This window comes from Rosa rugosa, chromosome 1, assembly GCF_958449725.1.
Source record: "Rosa rugosa chromosome 1, drRosRugo1.1, whole genome shotgun sequence".
NCBI lineage: Eukaryota > Viridiplantae > Streptophyta > Magnoliopsida > Rosales > Rosaceae > Rosa > Rosa rugosa.
Window position 1 is genome coordinate 34,243,062 of NC_084820.1, and position 23,634 is coordinate 34,266,695.

Consider the following 23,634-nt stretch of genomic DNA (forward strand, 5'->3'; position numbering starts at 1 on the left):
CTGGGTTATCCATGCTTCTGGGTTCTGCGCGCAATTTGTTTGAAGAAATGCTTCATAGAATTCATAACCTATTCATTAATCTGGGTAACTGGCGTGAATACTATATGTTGGATCCTTTGGTTCTATCGCTGCAAAATTCAAGTCAAGAAACCCAAATTTGGTTTCCAGTGCTACCCAAATGTTTCACTGAAATGTGGGAGATCCGAAGAATTTTAGATCAGTTTAGAGATTTTATTGTCGATATATTGAGTGTGAAAATTGGAATAATTAACTTGTATTGCATTTTGGGTTCTGGTGCTTTATGTGATATTAACTAGTTCATTGCTTCAGGAATTTGTCTTGGAGATGCAGGGAAGATTGTGATGTTAGACAAGTCCGATCAGATCTTAGCCATCGTCGACGTCCTCCTAGCCTCCGATAAGCGCGTAAACAACCACCACGACTAGTAAGCCATTCTCCAGGTGGATCCCGATCCGACGACCACGATCTGATCAAGAAATCGTAGCGGCGGCTAGCGTTGCTTCTCCACCCGGACAAGAACAAGTATCATTCACCGAGGAGAGAGAGAGAGAGAGAGAGAGAGAGAGAGAGGACCCAAAAAGAAAAAAGAAAAAAAAAATCTGACTTTGAGGGTATTTTAGGAAGTGCGAAAAGATGTGAGATGAAATATTATTAAAAAAATAAACAAAAGGACAAACGGAAGCTGTTTTGAGTGGGCACACGTGTGGAGGGAAAGAGTCACCGAAAGAGCAAAAGTAGGAGGTATTGTGTAACAGAATCAGCAGCCTGCACCCACCCGGGTTTCGAGTATATATACAACCTTGTACTTGGTAATGGCGGATACTGCTCCCACTCCCCCCCCGATCGATCTTTCACTTCAACAACCATACTAGCCATGGCGGCGGCTTCTTCTTCTCTCTGTCTTCGGCCTAGTTCTCTCGCCATTGATCTCAACGACGTCGTAAGACTTTTCTTTTTCATTCTTTGATTTTGATCAGCATGTTTGAGTATTTCGGGTACCTACCATAATAAAGGTGCTCAGAAAATGGTTCTGTAATTCTGAAACCGTAGGATTTCATCAGTAAGAGATCCCAATGGACTGGATGCTTAAGATTGGTTTTGTTTTCAGGGTTCAACTCCTGGCAAGTTTGTGGCAAGTTTTGGGAGTCCTAAGGTGCGTTTGGGGCTCAAAAAGACATTCAAAGTGAACTGTTCGATAGACAGAGAGATGGATGTGAGCACTTCAGCTATGGTTGATGGCGTGGCTGACTGCTTGAATGGTTTGTGCCTTGTTCTTTTTGTTGTTGTTGTCCTCTACATTGGTTCATGATTCTGAGCTGTTTTGAATTCATCACAGAGATGGAGCTAAAAGAGCCAAGTATGTCGACAATGCTGATGAATTTCGACAACAAGTTTGATCCTTACGATGCAATGAATACGCCACTCTACCAAACAGCTACTTTTAAGCAGGTATCATTTGTAGCGGATAAGGCAGCTGGTGCTAACTTTTGTCAAGTCATTATTACTCTTTTTGTCGTTGTTGTGTTGTGAGTGATAGAAAGGAAGAGTAAAATACTGTGCAAGTCCTATTCTGCATAAGGATATGGTATGCTATCGTAGTAGTGTTTATACCAGGAAGAAGCTAGTGGTTCAGTCAAGGTATCAAAGAGTGTTTATGTGGCTTGGGGGTGTTGTGGGAGACTATGGCTGTTGCTTTATTCTCTGAATGCTTAACTGGTACAGTGAGGCCTTCTCCAGACAATTTAAATAGAAAGGGCCAGATTCAAGATGGCTGAATCTTTGTATACCTTTTCTTTTATTTATACACATATCGGTCTTTGCATTTGTAAGATGAGTGCGCTTCTTATCAGTTGACTTTATGCTTCTTTTCTAAGGTTTCTTTATTGCATGGAAAATCTTTGAGTTACCTAGGTCATATTCTCAAACCGAGTTTCATATCGTCTTAAATACTATGTTTTGCAGCCTTCTGCTACAGAAAATGGTCCTTACGATTATACTAGAAGCGGAAATCCTACACGAGATGCCTTAGAGAGGTCTTACTTTAATTAGTTATATGCTGACTTCTGTTCGAATAGATTTGACAATCCTTCCAACTATTTAGTTCCTTTTTGTTTGTACACTCCATATTGAGCTTTTTATTCTTTTTGTACACAGCATTTTGGCAAAGCTTGATAAGGCAGATCGAGCACTTTGTTTCACTAGTGGAATGGCTGCTTTGGCTGCTGTTGCTCATCTTGTAGGAACAGGTACTTTTCAACTAAGGGCATAATTTATCTAATGATCTTCTCTACTTACTAGACCAAGTGTCAGTAAAGGTTGTATCTATAAGTATAATAGAGTTATAAAGCAAAGAATTGATATTGCTGTGTCCTCGATATGCCCCCAATATACCCCAACATGTATTGGATACTATTAAATCAGTATTCAGATGACTTACAGTAAATTTGAGTCTTGGCTACGTGAAGGATACATGATAAAAACACGAAATAATTCACTCACGTGCAGATATGTGTGTGTTTGTGTAATCTCGTATTGTCATATCCTATGTTAGCTTCCGGGGACATCTTGTAGTTCTTGTATGGTAGCATATCCCATATCCGCAGCATAGGACGGAATATTGGATTGATTACACTCATCATTGCATCATTATATGTTATCAGTGGGATGGACCAAATCCAGCCTTGCCCAGCATAGCTTTAAATGTAAAGGGCTAACTTGTCCAATTTATCAAGCCTATAGTTTCAGCCTGACATCTGCCTGTTCAATATGCAATTCAATTTGATTTAGGCTAATATATGTAACGGTCTGGAGCCCAATAGGTGTCAAGTTTGGATCAATTCAAGCCAGGGTGAAGGTGTGGTATTTTTAACAAAAAGTTTACACCAGCTTGGACTCATTATGAATTTAAAAACATCTATTTTGACCACTATGAAAATAATTAATTGTTTACAAGACTATAGAAAACAATTGCGTGCGTGTGTGAGTAGTTATGTACATTTACTTATGTAATCAGATGGGGCCGTCCCTTATTCCCTTCTACGGGCTGATTTAGGCTTAGGTCTGAACTCATTAGAGGTCAGCTCCAGAAACTCAGGTCAAAGAGATTGGTTTTAGTTATGTAGCCCAGATTGCCAGTCCTGAACTCCTGACGGTTCTTGTAACCTGGTGTGTAACTGTGTACGTTCATAATGATAAGGCTTTTAGCAATATTAGCGAATCTAGACTTCCATAAGAGTGGGACTAAGGCTTCTTGTAAAGTCCTTTCTCTGAGGTTAGGTTTGTCTTAGACTACTCAAATGAATTTATTATTTTCTTTCAAATCCTTATTATATTATCAATTTGTAATCATGTCACTGTAGGAGAGGAGATTGTTGCTGGAGATGACCTGTATGGGGGTTCTGACCGATTGTTGTCCCAAGTGATTCCAAAAACTGGAGTTGTGGTGAAGTTAGTATTTCTTTTATCCTGTTCTTTTCTTAATTCAGTGTAAATGAAATCTGAAACTATAATGCTTATACACTCAGACGAGTCAACACAAGTGATTTAGATGAGGTTGCATCTGCTATTGGCCCCTGGACGAAGCTTGTTTGGCTGGAGAGTCCCACCAATCCTCGACAAATAGTTTCTGATATTCGCGTAAGATATTTTTACACTAGTATTATACTTCTTTAGCTGGGATTAACTTTCAACTCATAGAGAGATCCTTATCCTCTTTTTCCTGCCAGTATATATGTTGTATGCTGTTAATGAATGAATATGTATTTTTTTTTTTTTTGCAATACTGGTTCAACAAGTACCTTCCGAGCTTCTTTACCAATCTTGCAGGGAGATCTGGTATTGATTTTGAACATACATGCCCAGAATATTCTATACAGTGGTTTAGGAGTTGATATGTGTCAGCATTAGTCTCTTGGCATAATAAAATAGTGAAATGTGTTATTGAGAGCAGTTGAGAGTAATTGGTTTTAGCGGTTCCCTCGGTGAAAATGAATTTTTGTGGTCTGCTATTACTAGGACAAGTATGGATCGCATTTTCAATTTTTTACTTCTCTGATTTTTTCTAGCTTAGGAGTCACACTTTGATATCTTTGTTTGTCCGAGCTAGGGGTGAGGTGGCAGATTTCTTTTGAGACATGGTTCGACTTTTGGCACTGGTTATTTTTTCTAGCTTCGTAGTCACATTTTAATATCTTTAACTGAGCAACGGGTGAGGAGGTAGATCACTTTTGTGATAATAAGGCATTGCTTACTTTATTTTATTTTATTATTTTTTTTTTCTAGCTTAGGTATCACACTTTAATATCTTTGATCTGAGCTATGGGTGAGGAGGTACATCTCTTTTGAGATAAGGTTTAACTTTTGACATTGTTTGTGACGTCGCTTATAACTGTTCTGAGATGTATTGCATCTTGCTTGAGAGTTCAGTTGACTGTCCCTTGTATCTAAACCTTCATTGTTACACTAATGAAAATATGATTTATATAAAAAAGTATGTGATTCTATAACTGTTGTTTCCTTTTTGTCGGTATCTTATTCGATTTCTTTCCCTAGAAACCACAGGTGATTGTCTCAGAATGTCCACTCTTCATATAATGCTTTTCTTTTGCTAATTTCATACCTTATCAATTTGGTTAACTTTGCTATCACTTGATTCATTCAGTTTCTAAGAATTCACTGGAAATCTTATCACATCGAATAGATTTTGAAATGAGAACAATTGGCATCGTAAACAGTATAGCTTTACGAGCAAATTGGAGATGAAATTCATTTTTAAAAAGTTCATTTTTTTTTATAGAAGAGAGTTGAGATAGTTTGGTAGCAGTAAGCTGGGTATGTGATATCTAGAAGTTGCAAAAGATTTGCTGTCATATTGTAGGAAAATTGGATTCATGGCAATATCAAGGACATCACTACAAATAGGACCTTGGATTACAGACTACCCGGTAGTTTTAGAACAGTTAGAATAAATTACCCAATAAAATCCAAATAATATAGGCATTAAGAATGAATCCTAAAGAAATCTAGTAGTAAATCCTAATAATAACAGCCTTTATTACTTTCCCAAACCACGAAAGTTCCCAGCAAGACCCATCCTTGTTTGCAGGATATAAAATCAGTTCTTCGGCCTTGGACTTGCGTTCTTCATCAGTCTCGAGAAGAAACGGTTCAAGTGAAGGAATTTGTGGTTTTAATGCTTGAAGGACTAAATGGGAAATCATGTCTTGGGGCAGATAATAGTATTAACGAGCCCATTGATCTCTGTGACCACCCAACGCTGCTATTGCAAAGTCCTAAGGAAGTTTTAAACTTTGTTTTTATACCCGAAATCCCTTGATCCCACTACATGATCCTGGCATTTAAAGTGGGACCAAACCTACTATCTTTTTTTTCTTTTTTTCTTTTTTTGAAAGGGCCAAACCTACTATCTTTAAGAGACAGAAAACTCTAGCAAATAGCTAGGTAGGTACTGTGAGGGGGTACCCCAGAGCCACATTGATGCTAGTCCCACACCCTTGCTAGTGGCAAAGTTGTTTTGTTCTAGTTTTGCACTCAAGCCGGGCAAATGGATTACACACACTGTTGCTCGCTTCTTTTAGTTAGCAGTCTTTGTCATTGACTTAATATCACTAAAGTTTTCTTGTCCTTTCCATAATATCTTTTACAACATTCCTGTGTATTTTCTTGTTGGCAAAGTTATGATGAATGCAACAGGTGCCATTTTCTAAGGAAATTTTCTTCATGTGTGCCTAAATAGAAAATAGCAGCAATGGCTCATGCACATGGTGCTATTTTGCTGGTGGATAACAGTATAATGTCCCCTGTATTGTCACAGCCACTGGATCTAGGAGCAGGTATCAACTCTAAGCTATAGAGCTCCAAGCTTTTGCAAACTATACTATTTCATAGTTACTAATTTTAGTCGATCATTATGTCAGACATTGTTATGCACTCGGCGACAAAATTTATTGCTGGACATAGTGATGTCATGGCGGGTGTTCTAGCTGTTAAAGGAGAAAGGTTCTGCATCTTTCTCTATTTTTAGTTTGGATTTTATGTCTTGTTTCCATACCAAACTTCCTATTTGTTTCCGTTGTTACCAGCTTGGCAGAACAGCTTTATTTCTTACAAAATGCAGAAGGCTCTGGGTTAGCTCCATTTGACTGTTGGATCTGTTTACGAGGAGTTAAAACAATGGCCTTACGTGTTGAGAAGCAACAGGTAGATTTTCAAGTCTACTAAAATATCTCTCTTAAATGTTTTATATTTTATATTTTTATTTTTACTGTCTTAACATATGATAATTCCAATGCTTGGGGTTTTGCTGAGATCAATACCTTATTAGGCAAATATTGTGTTCTCCTGTCCATTATCCTGTTGTGAGATATTAATGTTCTTGCGTATATGCAAATTTAAGGGTACTCATTTTGCTACTTCTACTACACTTGCTGTGGTAAATGTGCCATTTCAGATCTGTTTAAATGATTATTATTGATGCTTCTAATATGTTGTAATTGTCTTTATAATGCAAAATAACTAATACTTGGTTATAGTGCTAATTTATAGGGTCTATTGTTTACATTTTGTTGCTGATATGTGCCTCTTTTTTCTTTCGTTAAATTTGCATATTTGACAGTACTATCTTCTAAATTATCAACATTTGGCTGCAGGACAATGCTCAAAAGATTGCGGAGTTTCTGGCTTCCCATCCACGAGTTAAGAAAGTTAACTATGCAGGGATTCCTGGTCATCCTGGCCGTGCCTTGCATTATTCTCAGGTATCTCGATGGAATGTAGCGTTAGATGTAATAAAGAATGTATTCTTCCAGATAACTTACACACACCTCTTTCAGGCAAAGGGTGCAGGATCTGTATTGAGCTTTCTGACAGGTTCACTGGCATTATCAAAGCATGTTGTCGAGACTACCAAATACTTCAGTGTAACTGTCAGTTTTGGTAATAGTTCTCACTCAACTTTCAGCTTGATTTTTTTTTTCTTTGACAAATGCAGTCATCCACTGAGAAATTTGAGTTGTAGATGGTCACGATTGTAGATGGTTAGTTTGTATTTTATAAATAAATACTTGTACAGATACAGGTAGGTGTCATTCAAATACTGATGTTAAAAGAAGATTGCACTCCATATTGTATGTGATCATCGGTTCATGTATCAGATGGTACATTGTAAGACCGATGTGTCTGGTTATGACGTATTTTATTACGTTACAGTGTTTTTTTTTTTTTCTTTCCCCTTACATATATAGTTCTATGTATTTCTGTGACTTAAAATGATATGCATACGGTAAAAGCTGTCGTTGTAAAAGAGAAAAGCTTGAGCTTATTTTTATATTTATTTTTTTGTTGTTTTTTTTTCCGACTAGATTTATTTTGTTGTTTGCGTAATACTCCTTATGATTAAGGTGCTGCTTTCATAATTATTTTAACATTCCTAGGGTCATTGACATTTATTTTATGTATTCTTTTGGTTGACTACCCTGCTTCTCATAAATATAGTTTAGATTATATTATAAGAATAATTATAATTATTAGTTTTTGTTATTTTTATTGTTATTATTATTTATACTATGGTCGGTTATCGCCAGTATCAACTTTATTGAAGCTGATCTGAATTTTGTTGTATTTACAGGGAGTGTGAAGTCCCTTATAAGCCTCCCCTGCTTCATGTCACATGCAAGCATACCATCTGCCGTGCGCGAGGCCAGAGGTCTATCTGAAGATCTTGTTCGTATTTCTGTGGGGATTGAGGATGTGAATGATCTCATTGCTGATTTGGACCATGCACTTCAAACTGGTCCTCTGTAATATTCAACCAGCACAGCTTAATTGCTCTAAAGACATGCATCTTCTTCCAAAAGTTTCTTGAGCAATTATTAGAAATTCTTATTCTGGAGTGCTCCCAAACAGTGCACAGTAATTCTGTTTTGGTTCAGTCGAGAATGCCTACGTAATTATTAGTGGTATTTCATTTTGTTTAAATTATTAATAATGTGGATCCTTTAGGCTTCAAATCTTCTGCCCCCACTTCCCTATTCCTTTCCCTGTCTCCCTATAAAATTTTGACACTTGGCATTTGTTGCCTACTCAGCTTAACTATCTCTTAGGGCAAGTTCACCCGTTGGGTCACCAGGTCACCCACTATTTACTACTTTTTAGTGTTAATTTCGTGCCCTGGGTCACGAGCACAGTGTATTTCGTGCCCTGGGTCACGAGCACAGTGTATTTCGTGCCCTGGGTCACCCGGTACAGTGTTCTGGGTCACCATGGTGACCTGCACAGTGTATTTCGTGCCCTGGGTCACGAGCACAGTGTATTTCGTGACCCAGAGAATGAAAATATACACTAAAAAGCAGTGAATAGTAGGTGACCCGGTGACCCGGTGACCCAACGGGTGAACTTGCTCTTAGCAGCCTACTAACTCCGGTAAACTATAATTCAACTTTAACTCACCCTAAATCAATCCTAACCCAACATCTCTAAATTAAAATAATAAATTTGTATTTACAAAAAATTCGGAAACACTAAAACAACAATTCTTCTTTTTCTTCTTCATCTGTCTTGTTCTTTATCTGGTTCTAGTAGTGATCATCATGTTATCAGTTCGATGAGATCAAATTCAAGGAGGCTGAGAAAAATGTTAAGAAGGCTAGGGCCAGTGGTCGATGTATGGAAAGAGGACTCACCCTCTTTGGCACAGATATTAGGCATTTGTAACATGAAAAGCAATGTGGTTATTATGAGAGCGAAAGAAAATAAGAAAGGAATAATTAGATGATGATGAAGAAGCCTTTTGTTCTTTTCTGCAGAACTTATTTTTCAGGGAAAAAAGGGTATGTTCTACTCCTCTTTATCACCTTATCTACCCTGCCTTGATGAGATTACTTGAATCTCTCCTCGAGCAAATCTTTCTTGCATGGTTTCGCCATAATTAGATATTCCTCGATGAGGTATTTCCTTTTATCTAAGAAATATGCTCCTCGACAAAATATTTCCTCCCCAACTAGTCTTTCTTGACAACAAATCGACAAAATATTCCCTCTTCAATTAGATATTTCTTTCATGATAAGAATTATGTTCCTCGATAAATTATTTCCTCCTTGACGAGATATTTCTTCCTTGATAAGAAATATGCTCCTCAACAAAATATTCCCTCCTCAGTTAGATATGTTTTCCTTGACAAGATGTCTCCTTGTTGTTTATAGATAAGTTCTACGATGAGTAGGCTTCTTAATCTGTGACATGAATTTGTTAAGAGAATTCAATGTTGATACAGCCATCTCTCTCAAACTTTTGTTTTGAAATGTTAACAAAAAATTTAATAGTGACAAGATAGCAATTAGAGGAGAAAGTTCCATTTGGTCAATATACATAAGGTTTTAGTTCGTTAAATCATTAGGTTTACTTAGAAGACACCAACATTCTGGTGCTTAAAGTTCTAACCAATACACCAATAACCAGAAATGCAAGCAGTCCACCTACTCCATTTTCATCAACTCCACTTTAACTTAAAAGCTTCTTGAATCCATAGTATTTAAAGCAAACCAGACCATCTTGATTTCCATCAAACCTTCTCAAAGGTATTTACTATTCCTATAGCTTCCCTCTTGCCTCCCAAAGCCTCATGGCAACCCAAAACTCAACTCCGCTGCCCCTCAAGGCCATAACATACCTATTCCTTCTAGCTCTTGCAATAACACACACCACCTCAGCCAGAGTCCTTGATGAGGAAACCGATACGCCTCAAACCCAAATACCTGTTTCCACCGTACCTCCTTCTGTGGTCGGTGCCACGTCAGCGGGCCCTCCTCCTGTTGTCAGTGCCACGTCAGCAGGCCCGAGCGCCACAGTGGCCAATGGAGAGTCCTACCATCCGCTTTCATTCTTTCTGCATGATATAATTGGTGGCACCAATCCCTCAGCGAGAGCTGTGACTGGGATTGTGACCAACCCAGCTGTCAATGGCCAAGTCCCCTTTGCCAAACCCAATGGGGCAGTTGTCCAAGGCGGGAATAATGGCATTCCCCAAAACAACAACAACAATGGTATCATCAACAATAACAATGTCCCCTTCTTCACTGGCCTCGGAGGAAACATCAACAACAACCTCAGACAAAACAACAACAACTTTATTGGCGGGAACAATGGGTTCCCCGTTGTGAATGGGGCCCAGCTCCCGCCAGGACAGTCCCTTCAGAAGCTCATGTTCGGCACACTCACGGTCTTTGACGATGAGCTCACTGAAGGGCATGAGCTTGGCTCTGGCTTGTTGGGCAAGGCACAAGGATTTTACGTTGCTAGTTCCGAAGATGGGAGCAGCCAGACCATTGCTTTCACTGCAATGTTTGAGAGTGGTGGGTATGCTGATAGCCTCACATTCTTTGGGGTTCACAGAGTAGCTGCTTCAGAGTCTCACCTTGCAGTTATGGGAGGGACCGGGAAGTACTTGAATGCAAAAGGGTATGCTTTGGTTAAGACCATTAATGGAGTGAATGAGCAAAATACTGATGGAATTGACACTGTTCTTCAGTTTACTGTGTATCTTAGTTACTAGTGTGTGCCTTAAGGTTATATAAGTTGTTGTAATGTGTTTGCTATTTCATCTCTCTGGATCAGTGTGTGACATCCTTGTGACTTAAATTGCAGTAGTGATTGTATACATAAACTCAGGTGTTTAATTTCCTTTCATATTTGGGTCTCATTTTTCTCAAGTTCCAAAGTAGCTAGACCAATTTAATTTATCTCTTTCTAGGTTGCTTGGATATAATATAACCATTGAATAGAACACTTTCCTGGGATTATATATATATATAAATGCATGCATTGATACTAATCATACTATAGCTCATTTTTCAAGCAAATTTAAAGTGTAAAAGAGATAGAAATTGGAAAACGAAATGTGTTATTTGATTTGTTGATCCTCAGAAAAGAAGAAAGCACAGTTCCCTCGTTGAGCTAGAAATAATGGAAAGTTCATGCATGGAAATATATATATATAGTACTTAACCAAAATTTGTCTTTCAAGAACCGGAAGGGGAATGAAAATGAGACCTCGACCTGACCCAGTACTCTTATCCATTATTTTGGGTTTATGAATTAGGGAATATATGCTTGTAGGCAGGCACAAGTGATTCAACAACTACAGGCTAGGAGTGGAGTAGATACCGTTGTCTTACAGTTGTTAATTACCTCCAAATTACCTTTTCACTTGTTCCAGCATATATGATCGAATAAGTGTCCTTCATTCTCAACAAGACACTTTCTTCTTTCTTTCTTTTTCCGAAATGTATATGAAAATAAATAGGTAACCAGCTACCAGCTTCATTATGTATATAATACATAATTATAGGTAGTGAACAGGGGCAAGCAGCTAGCTTAATTTGCAATGAAAAAGCAACACTCACTGTTATTGTAAGTTGTAAATAAACCATTCCAAAATAACAACACCAACAGTACGTAGCGGGGCTTCTCCATTTTTACAGCTTAGCCACAAAGAATCAATAAAGTGACTAAGCAGAGGCTTCAAGAACAATAATGACCTTTGTTATACAACAGATTATCCTAATAAATAAGCAAGTATATCCCAATAATTAAATACTGTTTTTGAATTGATAAAAACAGAGGTAATCGATCAATATATGATTTTGGTCACACTAAACACCCATAAGGGCCCATTAGTTTGTAGGTGTTTGCTCATAACTCTATGTGTATGTTGATGCCAATTTTGGCATCAACGAGTCAATGGAAGTTCCGTTAAAATTCGGCAGTAAAATGTTGGGGTTGCTTTCTTGAAGTGGGCCTATCACTTCCTTGGATTAGTTTGATTATATATGTGGCCTTGGTCGTCCACCTCTTGTGGCTGAAGGTATGGCCTCCAAGCTGCCTTGTTGGGTGAAACTGATAGTCTCATCTCGGACTTCCTTCACCTGATGTTGGGCCTCCAAGCTGCCTTGTTGGGTGAAACTGATAGTCTCGTCTCGGACTTCCTTCACCTGATGTTGGGCCTCCAAGCTCGTGAAACTAATAGTCTCGTCTCGGACTTCCTTCATCTGATGATGGGCCTCCAAGCTACCTTGTTGGGTGTAACTGATAGTCTCGTCTCAGACTTCCTTCACCTGATGCTGGGCCTCCAAGCTGCCTTGTTGGGTGAAACTGATAGTCTCGTCTCGGACTTCCTTCACCTGATGCTGGGCCTCCAAGCTGCCTTGTTGAGTGCAACTGATAGTCTCGTCTCGGACTTCCTTCACCTGATGTTGGGCCTCCAAGCTACCTTGTTGGGTGAAACTGATAGTCTCGTCTCAGACTTCCTTCACCTGATGCTGGACCTCCAAGCTACCTTGTTGGGTGAAACTGATAGTCTCGTCTCGGACTTCCTTCACCTGAGGCTACCTTGTTGGGTGAAACTGATAGTCTCTTCTAAGACTTCCTTCACCTGATGTTGGGCCTCCAAGCTGGCAGAGCTTCATGGCATTGATATTTCGGCATAGTGTTGGGAGAGAAGAGAGAGCTGAAGTCTTCCCTTTCTACTTGTAAAGGATTGGTATTTATAGGAGAAGAGTGGTTGAGGTGGAAAGGAAAGGCATGGGCTTAATCACATATAATCGGGGTGTCAGCCCCTACTCTGTGCTTGCTGACACTCCATGATCGATTTGACAGAGTTGGTGACAGGTGTCACCACTGTGTGGTCTCTTCCCCTCACATCACTCGTAGGCCATGCCCATGGACCATACTTGCCATCAGAGCATGACACCTGGCCTAGTAGGTAAGAGGAGGTCCTTGATTTCCGCTAATTATGTCTCCTTTTGATAGGAGCATAATTATGCGATATTAATAGCGTTAATCTCTATACTTTCTTTTTTAGTTTAGTGTATTTTCTCGTTATTTACGTTGTTTATTTGTTTTATAGGTATTTTGGAGCAAAGAAGGAGAAAAGAAGTAAAAGAGGGATTGAAAAGCAAAATCGGGAAATCTGCCTGTGCAGATCAGTTAATTTCGACAGAGCACTGAGACCATCTCAGAACGATCCAGAGGATGATCTTTATATTGATGGATAGCCTCGGATGTCTAGTTTCCGAATCTTTTTACGGCTCATCAATATCATTTTTCTAGAAGAAGTTATGGCCGATTTAGTACAAGAAGGTCAGGCTGCGTGAATCTGAGGTTGGACGGGAATTTATGTTTCGAGGCCCAAATCACACCGAGAAGCCCGAGGACGAGTTTGTGCTTCATATTTCAGCTTAATATAAACAAATGGCATGATGTGAATGGTTGGAATGAGTCATCAAGTTCAAGAGCCAATAGGAAAACTCCACCTAAGCACGTGAACCCTAATTCTTTTAGGTTTTGGATTTCCTAACCTCTAAGCATATAAAAGGAGATCAATCTGCAGCAGCTCTCTCTCCTCCTCCCCTTCTTTAGTTTGTTTTGTTTCTTTTATGTTTAACTAGTTTTTATTAGTTAGGGGGCTGCTTGAAGCCCCTAGACATGAACTACAAGATGATTTGACCTTTGATGTTATTTTCTTTTAATCCAAGATGAGACTTTTGTTTACTACTTTTCCATTGATGAATGCTTGCTTGTATGCTTTGAGTTCACGCTTAGTATGCATGTTTGGATTCTAATGCTTTGATTGTTTGATGCCTGGATCAATAGTTGGATTCCTCAAACCTTCTAGAGAAGCAATTGTTAGTTTTCACTATCAAGTTGTAATACCCCGGAAAATCCAAATTAAATTCCGTGGATTTTTAGAAATGATTTCACGATAGTGGGAGCGAGTACGAGGCTCGGAGAAGTTGTGGAATTAGTTCGAACGATTTTATTTTCGAAAACGTACGTTTTTAGGGGGTCAACAAAGTTGACTTTTTATACGTTCAAAATTTGGGAAAACTTCCTTCATGAAAGTTGTAGAGCTCGTCGATACGAGTTCGTGGACATGTGGAACGTAATATTCGGAGTTCGTATGATTAAGTTATGAATTTTTGAAAATTGGGAATTTTCTATAAATAGGAAAATTCTGATTTTATTTTTCATTCAAGGACAAAAAATTCCTTTTTTTGCGGAATAGTCCCCCCCCTCTCTCTCTCTCTCTCGCGCAAAACCCTCCCCACGCTTGCCGACCCGCCGACCCGACCCGACGCCAGCGGCGCCGTCGCTCGTCCTCCGGCCACGACCCGGCCCTCCCCGAGGTCGCCTCGAGCCGCCCAGCCGCTCCCTGCCACCGCCTTGCCCCGCCGCTGCCCCCAGATGGAGATCGAAGCCCCCCCCGAAGCTAGAACCCGACCCGACCGGAAAACCACTTTTCCGGCGTTGCACGGGCCGATCCTCCCCATTTTCGTGATCTCCTCCTCCCCCTGATTATCCCCATGTAAGCCTTTCATCACGATTTTGTGTATAGAACGCTAGATCATGGTTTGACTTTTTCGACGTCCCTGATTTAATCTGAATCTGATCAGACGCACGAGATTAATCCAACTTCAACGCTTGATCTAGGACGATCTAGGCCAAACCAGACTTAGCTCCAGGTATGGAAGTCGATCACCCTTTCATTTTGAACCAGTTTGTAGTTGGTCACTTTGCCATCTGAGGTGGTTGACCGGCGTTGACCGCCGCGTTGACCGCCCACTGACCACCGCTTGTGGCGGCGCATCAGACCATATTTCGAGTTTTCATTATCTAGGCGATGATCTATGCATCCATACGAGCGTTTTGATATATAACATGGTCATGTTAGAAAAAGTTGATAAATAGTGGATTTACGTTTTGACGTTACTATTTAACGTTTTTACGTTTATCTTCGGTTTACGATCTGTGAAGATCTGACCATCGGTTTTGCTTCAATTTTGGATATGTTGATCGTATGACTGTCCCGGTGACCTTGTGAGGTCACGGGCGAAGATCCGACCGTTGGATCTTCGTATAATTGAGAAATAGTGATTCGGAAGGCGATTCGTGAGAATCTGACCGTCGGATTTTCATATAATTTTGTGGAGATGTTAGTAAAAGCGATTCAGGAAGATCTGACCGTTGGATCTTCGTGATAATTTTGGAGGATGATCCTAAAGGCGATCCGTGAGGATCCGACCGTTGGATCATCATTAAATTCAGATCCGACCGTTGGATCATCGTTTAATTTGAATCTGAGCGTTGGATCGTCGTTTAATTACATATTTGAGTTGTTGGCTAAGTCAAGATCATTATTGGACTAGGTGATTGACGGTTTGAGTTGGTGGACGATTGTGGATCGTATTTTGAGCTGAATTGAAGACGCAGCGGGATTATCGAGGTGAGTAAACCTCACGTGGTTCATATTACGAACCCAATACAATTAATTGCTTTATTTTGTTGCAATCATATGAACTATTGTTGGTGTTACTAGACATTCCTGTGTGAATGTCTGTATATATATTATTACGTGAAATAATATGTATTGTTGGAGTTGTGTTGAGTTATTGTTGAGAAACAATATATTGTGAGAGATATTGAGTTTATTGTTGAGAAACAATATATTGTGAGAGGTGTTGAGTTTTATTGTTGAGGAACAATAAATTGTTGTGATCTGTGGAGATCACTAGGTCACGAGGTGACCATGGCATCTATTAGTGAATCACGCTCTCGTACCGGGCTGGTGGTTATTAATAGTATTAAATCGTAATCACGTCTGTGGCCGGACGAGTGGTTACGTTCAGTTAGAGCTCTAGTCTGTCTGCCAAATGTGGAGTGAACTTATGAGTGAAATTGAGAGTAACTCATAAGTGTCAATATATATATGGTAACCTTATGAGGGAAATTGAGAGTAACTCATAAGGGTCTATATATATATATGAGTCTGTCTACCAAATGTTGGGAAATCTTATGAGCGAATTTGAGAGTAACTCATAAGTGTCTATATATATATATGAGAGTGAGTGATCTTATGAGCTAAATTGAGAGTAACTCATAAGTGTCTATATATATATATGAGAGTGAGTGATCTTATGAGCTAAATTGAGAGTAACTCATAAGTGGCTATATATATATATGAGAGTGAGAAAGTAACGTGGGTTTGTGGTAGTCTTGAAATCTAATAAATTAACAGTTCTTTCTTGTTTACTCATACTGGCTGTAAAAAGCTTACCGGGTTTTGTGTTGTTGCAACTCCCGGTACACTATTCAAATTGTGTAGCGGGTAATCCTACAGGACAGGAGAACCAGGACGGTGATCGTGCGGTTAGAGCAATTGTTAGAGTTTTACAACAATTGTAAGTTGTGAGGTGTGTTATGCTCATTTGAGCTTTATAATATATTGTGAGAGTGAATTGTAATAATGAACTCGAAGTTTCGAGATTTGGTTTTTTGTAATTGTAATTATTCAGGTTTCGGATTTGAATTTATTATTCAAAATCCGGGGCGTGACAGTTTGGTATCAGAGCGTAAGGTGCATATTTGGTGATGTGTCAATACCTTCCGAGTGATGGCCCGTCTGCAGCGGATCCCCATCGTGTGCTCTTCGGTATTGGCTAAGTCATTGGGTATGCGTGAGTGTTGGGAGTTGTTTAGGCCGCTAGGTCGTTTAGGGAACGTGAATACCTTCCCTATAGTATTGACTTGGTTAATATGAATTTGTATTTGACTTATACTGTGTTTTAAGTGTTATACATGTCTTAGCCAAGCATACTATACTCCTTAGGTGATGGAGATTCGAAGGGGTTGTACTTAGAACCTTACAGTTGTCTTGTAGGTTCGTATTGGAATAAGTTCAGTGGCCGCGAGTTACAATCCTTGAGGAATAGGAACCTCTTGATTCAACTCTGTTAAGTCAACGAGGATTGTTTTATGGAAATGAGGTTCTTTTGATTGTTGAAGTGTTTGGTTGAAGACATGGTGTGGACCTATGCACGTACCTAGTGTGGATACGAGTATGAATTGTTATAAATTTTGTCTTCTTAAGTTGGACGTACAGATGTTTAGATGAGGTGTACGTATCAAGGATTAGATATCTTGTTTTATAAAGAGACGTCTTAGTGGAGTTTTGGTAATTGACATGTGATACGTGATTAAAGTGACTCTGAGGCAATTATGCTGACCTTGTGTGAGATTGAATTCTTAGTGTAGACTAAGAAGGTTGTGTGGTGATTTTATATACACTACGTGATGAACTTTTAGAAGGAAAAGTTATGAGTAAAAGTATGGGTTTTTCCCTGATGTCTATAGCAGACTTGTGAATATAGTTTTGTTCAAGTGAATGAAATTGAATTTTGAGGCCTATGTATGGTGCAGGAAGAAGCATGGAGGACATGTTAGAGTCAGGCAAGGGTTTGCCTTTGGTGATTGATTTTAGGTGATATAGTTAAACGCAATTTCAGATATTGATTTTAGTGACTTTGTTAGGTATCCATAGTGGTTCAAGTGAATTACTATGTGATATGGAGTTTGATTCGATTTCTGAATCGCTAAATGTTAGGGATTGAATTGTGGTGAGTTTTTGTTGAAGCAATTGATAGATGGAATTATCGAGATTCTATAAGAGTTGTAAGAGTAACTCTAAAAACGTGGGTTTTTCCTAGCTAACTCAGGATGTGTTTAGCTTTATAAATCCCTAATCCTATCGATGAAATTGTTGTGTTTGGTTTGACTCAGAGGATACTAGCTAGACCTCGATGCGACTTAATTGATTGTTGGATTCTTTTTGAGTGATTGTTTTTATTGCATCATTATGAAAGATGTGTGCAGTAGAGTTGTTTATGGTTTTGAAAATAGTATTGGGTGACCAAGGTTCGATCCTTGGTGTTGTTGTTGGTTAAACAAACAGGAAAGAAAACATGCACACCATCTTATTGAGTTTATATTACAAAAAAAAAAGAAAAAAAAAAAAAAAAAAAAAAAAAAGGAAAACGAGGACTATGCTGTACTAAGCCTAGTCAGCAGCTCCGGATGGGTTGAGGCTGAGCTCAAGAGAAACTGGAGATCCACGGTTGTAACCGCCTGAGCCACCGAAATAGTAATCATGTGCACTACCTTCCTCGGAAGTAGTCTTCAGGTTACCAAAGACGTCCTCGCCGTGCACGGGGAACAGAGGAAGAGTTTGAACCTCCTGGTGATCTCCTCCTCGTTGTTGCAGGGATGTTTGTCCTCCTGTTGTGCCAAAAGAGTTGTACTAGTATTAGTGTTGAAGTGTGAGGAAGAATATGAAACAGAATTTAAATCAAGAAATCCTTCATTACCAGTAGAATAGGTGGAACCAAAGTTGAGATCAATGGATCTACCATCATCAGTAGAACTAGTGGACCCAAAATTGATGTCAATGGATCCACCAGCTGGCCCAAAATTGATGTCGATGGATCCACCAGCACCAGTAGAACCAGTGGACCCAAAATTGAGATCAATGGATCTACCAGTACCAAGAGAACTAGTTCTCATGGGCACTGGAGCAGCCTGATTACACCTATTCATCTGCTTCTCTCGAGCCCTGACGTTCTGGAACCAAAAGTAAATGTTCTTACCCTCAACATGCCCATACTGGTTCAGCTGGAGACAGATCTCGTGAATCTGCTCTGTAGTTGGGCACTTAAATCCCTTGACATAGTAAAGATCCTTGAGGATTCTTATTTGTTCTGGAGTAGGAATCCACCTGGTACGGCTTCGCCAGAAATCCATGTTGGCACTACTTCCAGCTGCTTGGGTGTTTCCTCCCTCCTCTGTTGGTTGCTGTTGTTGTGGTTCCATTTGTTGCGGGGTTTGGAGCTCCATTAGTTGCAGAGTTCGTGGCTCTTGGGTCATGGGGTGAGAGGATGTGGAAATCGAGGAATACATGGTTTAGTGTTTGAGGGAGATTTTGTTAGAAGGATTGGAGTTGTTGAACTGGTGATTGGAGATCTGAGATTCTCAGAGGAAAGATGAGATCGAATCTTCAAATGGAAGAAAAGATCTGAGAAAGAAGGATTGAAGATTTGGAGGAAAAGATTGAAGATCTGAAAGTTCAGAGGAAAGATGGGATTGAATCAACTAGATGGGAGAGAAGATCAGAAGAGAAGGATTGAAATTGATGAAGAAAGGATTTGAGTTTCGAGAGGAAGGCTGCAGAGTTTGAGAGAGAATGGCTGGGGAAAATTTCTTTTCTTTGGTGTGAACAGTTTTTCTCCAGGATGCACCTATTTATAGAACGAGGTGAGCAGATCTCCACCGTTGGATGGACGATCTCTGAGATTCAATCCACGCGTTGGATTAAAGTCGCCCCGAAACCCGGAAAAGCTGTTGGCGCGTGGAGAGCGTGTAAGGGGACCGAGGGAATCTCGAGGCGCTGTGGCAGACAGCTGTAGCCGAAAGCAGATTTGACTGCCGTAAATCACGGAAGGGATAAGCCGTGACACAAGTGGGCCGTACTTGGGCCTGTCTCGGATCAAGGCATCACTGTAGCTGTGGGTGGAGGCCTGATGGGCCGAGTTTCAGAAACAGTTTTGGACATGATGGGCCGAGTTTCTGAAACAGTTTTGGATGAGTTGGGCTGGATTTCTGTAACAGTTTTGGATACGTTGGGCTGGGTTTCTGCAACAGTCTTGGATGTTTTGGGCCGAATTGTTTAAACAGTTGAAACAGTTGGTTTAAATAAAAGGATTTGTATGGATAATAACGTGAGCAGCCGTGCTCGAGTGGTTGAGTGTACAGTTCGTGTACAAGAGGTCTGAGGTTCGAACCTCGCCTCTCGTTTATTTTTATTATGTTCGTTATGACATAATAAGTATAAAATTTGTACACATTATATTAAGCATAGCTTGTGCTCCAGTGGTTGGGGGACAAAGGTTTCGTGCGGCAGGTTGAGGTTTCGAACCTTGCCTCCCCCGTTATTTTATTTATGTCGCTTATGACATAATAAATATAACACGTGAGCATATATTAATGAAGGCAGCTCTTGCTTCAGTGGTTGGGAGCAAAACCTTCGTGTTTGAGGTCGGGAGTTCGAACCTTACCTCTTACAAATATTTTTGGATCTCGTATATGCTTGATATACGGACGTATATACGGTATGTACGGTATACATACGTATATACGGTCTGTACGGTATGTATACTTATATACAGTTGTACAGTATGCATACGTATATACGGTCTGTACGGTATGCATACGAATATACAGTTGTACGGTATGCATACGTATATACGATCTGTACGGTATGCATACGTATATACGGTATGTACAATTTCATACCGTAGCCGAGCTGGAAGTTGGTGGGCCGATTGGTAGGCCCAAATAGTAAGCCCAAATAGTAAGCCCGAATGGTAGGCCCAAATGGTAGGCCCAAATGGTAAGCCCAATTGTTCGGCCCGAATAGTAGGCCCAAATGTTAAACCCAAAGTGGTTTGGGCCGGTTCGAAATGTGGATGGTCCGATTTCTTCAGGCCCAATTGGCCAGCCCTAGTGCTTAGCCCAAGGATTGAGCAAGCCCAAGTCATCATCATTGGATGACATAATTTATTGGCGTGCTTTTGGGGATGATTTGTTTTGAGTGATGCATCTCTATGGTTGTGAAGAGTGGTGCATGCTTAAGTTTTACTATGGAGATTTACCGTGATGCTAATTGAGTAGCGAAACACTTTGTGGGAGTGTTTACTGTGCTTGTATGCCAGTACAGAGTGATGATCTATGTGATGATCTATGTGAAGATCTATGTGAGGATCTATGAGATGATCCATGTGACGATTTTGTGTATGTGATGTGGAGTGTTGTTGAGCAGTTGTTGTGTGAGTTTACGTTTGTGATGAAAGGATTTAGTGGCCATAGGAATGTATTTTTATACAAAGGATTGTGGCTCTGTAGATTACTACAGATTTGGAAGAGATGGAGATTCTATGGTTAGGTCAACCTTAATCGAGAGGAATTGACTTACGCTCAAATTTCGGGACGAAATTTCTTTAAGGAGGGTAGACTGTAATACCCCGGAAAATCCAAATTAAATTCCGTGGATTTTTAGAAATGATTTCACGATAGTGGGAGCGAGTACGAGGCTCGGAGAAGTTGTGGAATTAGTTCGAACGATTTTATTTTCGAAAACGAACGTTTTTAGGGGGTCAACAAAGTTGACTTTTTATACGTTCAAAATTTGGGAAAACTTCCTTCATGAAAGTTGTAGAGCTCGTCGATACGAGTTCGTGGACATGTGGAACGCAATATTCGGAGTTCGTATGATTAAGTTATGAATTTTTGAAAATTGGGAATTTTCTATAAATAGGAAAATTCTGATTTTATTTTTCATTCAAGGACAAAAAATTCCTTTTTTTGCGGAATAGTCCCCCCCCTCTCTCTCTCTCTCTCGCGCAAAACCCTCCCCACGCTTGCCGACCCGCCGACCCGACCCGACGCCAGCGGCGCCGTCGCTCGTCCTCCGGCCACGACCCGGCCCTCCCCGAGGTCGCCTCGAGCCGCCCAGCCGCTCCCTGCCACCGCCTTGCCCCGCCGCTGCCCCCAGATGGAGATCGAAGCCCCCCCCGAAGCTAGAACCCGACCCGACCGGAAAACCACTTTTCCGGCGTTGCACGGGCCGATCCTCCCCATTTTCGTGATCTCCTCCTCCCCCTGATTATCCCCATGTAAGCCTTTCATCACGATTTTGTGTATAGAACGCTAGATCATGGTTTGACTTTTTCGACGTCCCTGATTTAATCTGAATCTGATCAGACGCACGAGATTAATCCAACTTCAACGCTTGATCTAGGACGATCTAGGCCAAACCAGACTTAGCTCCAGGTATGGAAGTCGATCACCCTTTCCATTTTGAACCAGTTTGTAGTTGGTCACTTTGCCATCTGAGGTGGTTGACCGGCGTTGACCGCCGCGTTGACCGCCCACTGACCACCGCTTGTGGCGGCGCATCAGACCATATTTCGAGTTTTCATTATCTAGGCGATGATCTATGCATCCATACGAGCGTTTTGATATATAACATGGTCATGTTAGAAAAAGTTGATAAATAGTGGATTTACGTTTTGACGTTACTATTTAACGTTTTTACGTTTATCTTCGGTTTACGATCTGTGAAGATCTGACCATCGGTTTTGCTTCAATTTTGGATATGTTGATCGTATGACTGTCCCGGTGACCTGTGAGGTCACGGGCGAAGATCCGACCGTTGGATCTTCGTATAATTGAGAAATAGTGATTCGGAAGGCGATTCGTGAGAATCTGACCGTCGGATTTTCATATAATTTTGTGGAGATGTTAGTAAAGGCGATTCAGGAAGATCTGACCGTTGGATCTTCGTGATAATTTTGGAGGATGATCCTAAAGGCGATCCGTGAGGATCCGACCGTTGGATCATCATTAAATTCAGATCCGACCGTTGGATCATCGTTTAATTTGAATCTGAGCGTTGGATCGTCGTTTAATTACATATTTGAGTTGTTGGCTAAGTCAAGATCATTATTGGACTAGGTGATTGACGGTTTGAGTTGGTGGACGATTGTGGATCGTATTTTGAGCTGAATTGAAGACGCAGCGGGATTATCGAGGTGAGTAAACCTCACGTGGTTCATATTACGAACCCAATACAATTAATTGCTTTATTTTGTTGCAATCATATGAACTATTGTTGGTGTTACTAGACATTCCTGTGTGAATGTCTGTATATATATTATTACGTGAAATAATATGTATTGTTGGAGTTGTGTTGAGTTATTGTTGAGAAACAATATATTGTGAGAGATATTGAGTTTATTGTTGAGAAACAATATATTGTGAGAGGTGTTGAGTTTTATTGTTGAGGAACAATAAATTGTTGTGATCTGTGGAGATCACTAGGTCACGAGGTGACCATGGCATCTATTAGTGAATCACGCTCTCGTACCGGGCTGGTGGTTATTAATAGTATTAAATCGTAATCACGTCTGTGGCCGGACGAGTGGTTACGTTCAGTTAGAGCTCTAGTCTGTCTGCCAAATGTGGAGTGACCTTATGAGTGAAATTGAGAGTAACTCATAAGTGTCAATATATATATGGTAACCTTATGAGGGAAATTGAGAGTAACTCATAAGGGTCTATATATATATATGAGTCTGTCTACCAAATGTTGGGAAATCTTATGAGCGAATTTGAGAGTAACTCATAAGTGTCTATATATATATATGAGAGTGAGGGATCTTATGAGCTAAATTGAGAGTAACTCATAAGTGTCTACATATATATATGAGAGTGAGTGATCTTATGAGCTAAATTGAGAGTAACTCATAAGTGTCTATATATATATATGAGAGTGAGAAAGTAACGTGGGTTTGTGGTAGTCTTGAAATCTAATAAATCAACAGTTCTTTCTTGTTTACTCATACTGGCTGTAAAAAGCTTACCGGGTTTTGTGTTGTTGCAACTCCCGGTACACTATTCAAATTGTGTAGCGGGTAATCCTACAGGACAGGAGAACCAGGACGGTGATCGTGCGGTTAGAGCAATTGTTAGAGTTTTACAACAATTGTAAGTTGTGAGGTGTGTTATGCTCATTTGAGCTTTATAATATATTGTGAGAGTGAATTGTAATAATGAACTCGAAGTTTCGAGATTTGGTTTTTTTGTAATTGTAATTATTCAGGTTTCGGATTTGAATTTATCATTCAAAATCCGGGGCGTGACAAATATGAAGAT

The 23,634-nt window shown here is 40.0% G+C and overlaps 2 protein-coding genes across 2 annotated transcripts; both read left to right on the top strand.

Annotated features, from left to right (window-relative positions):
• The first annotated feature begins 714 nt into the window (after positions 1-714).
• On the top strand, positions 715-8,048 carry LOC133724728 (cystathionine beta-lyase, chloroplastic). The gene is made up of 13 exons (XM_062151555.1): positions 715-961; positions 1,130-1,280; positions 1,358-1,470; positions 1,984-2,054; positions 2,176-2,267; positions 3,381-3,468; positions 3,546-3,657; positions 5,777-5,873; positions 5,958-6,039; positions 6,123-6,240; positions 6,690-6,797; positions 6,873-6,975; positions 7,667-8,048. The coding sequence occupies exons 1-13, from the start codon at positions 896-898 to the stop codon at positions 7,840-7,842; spliced, it is 1,377 nt and encodes a 458-aa protein (XP_062007539.1). The 5' UTR covers positions 715-895; the 3' UTR covers positions 7,843-8,048.
• A 1,495-nt stretch (positions 8,049-9,543) lies between these two features.
• On the top strand, positions 9,544-10,744 carry LOC133735919 (dirigent protein 25-like). The gene has a single exon (XM_062163363.1). The coding sequence runs from the start codon at positions 9,659-9,661 to the stop codon at positions 10,586-10,588; it is 930 nt and encodes a 309-aa protein (XP_062019347.1). The 5' UTR covers positions 9,544-9,658; the 3' UTR covers positions 10,589-10,744.
• Positions 10,745-23,634: the final 12,890 nt, after the last annotated feature.

What these genes read in the sequence shown, in the direction of transcription:
- LOC133724728 (XM_062151555.1), top strand. Translation starts at nt 896, where the DNA reads ATGGCGGCGGCTTCTTCTTCTCTCTGTCTTCGGCCTAGTTCTCTCGCC. An exon ending in AAAACTGGAGTTGTGGTGAA is followed by an intron (nt 3,469 to 3,545) that starts GTTAGTATTTCT and finishes TTATACACTCAG; the next exon opens with ACGAGTCAACACAAGTGATT. An exon ending in TACGTGTTGAGAAGCAACAG is followed by an intron (nt 6,241 to 6,689) that starts GTAGATTTTCAA and finishes ATTTGGCTGCAG; the next exon opens with GACAATGCTCAAAAGATTGC.
- LOC133735919 (XM_062163363.1), top strand. Translation starts at nt 9,659, where the DNA reads ATGGCAACCCAAAACTCAACTCCGCTGCCCCTCAAGGCCATAACATAC.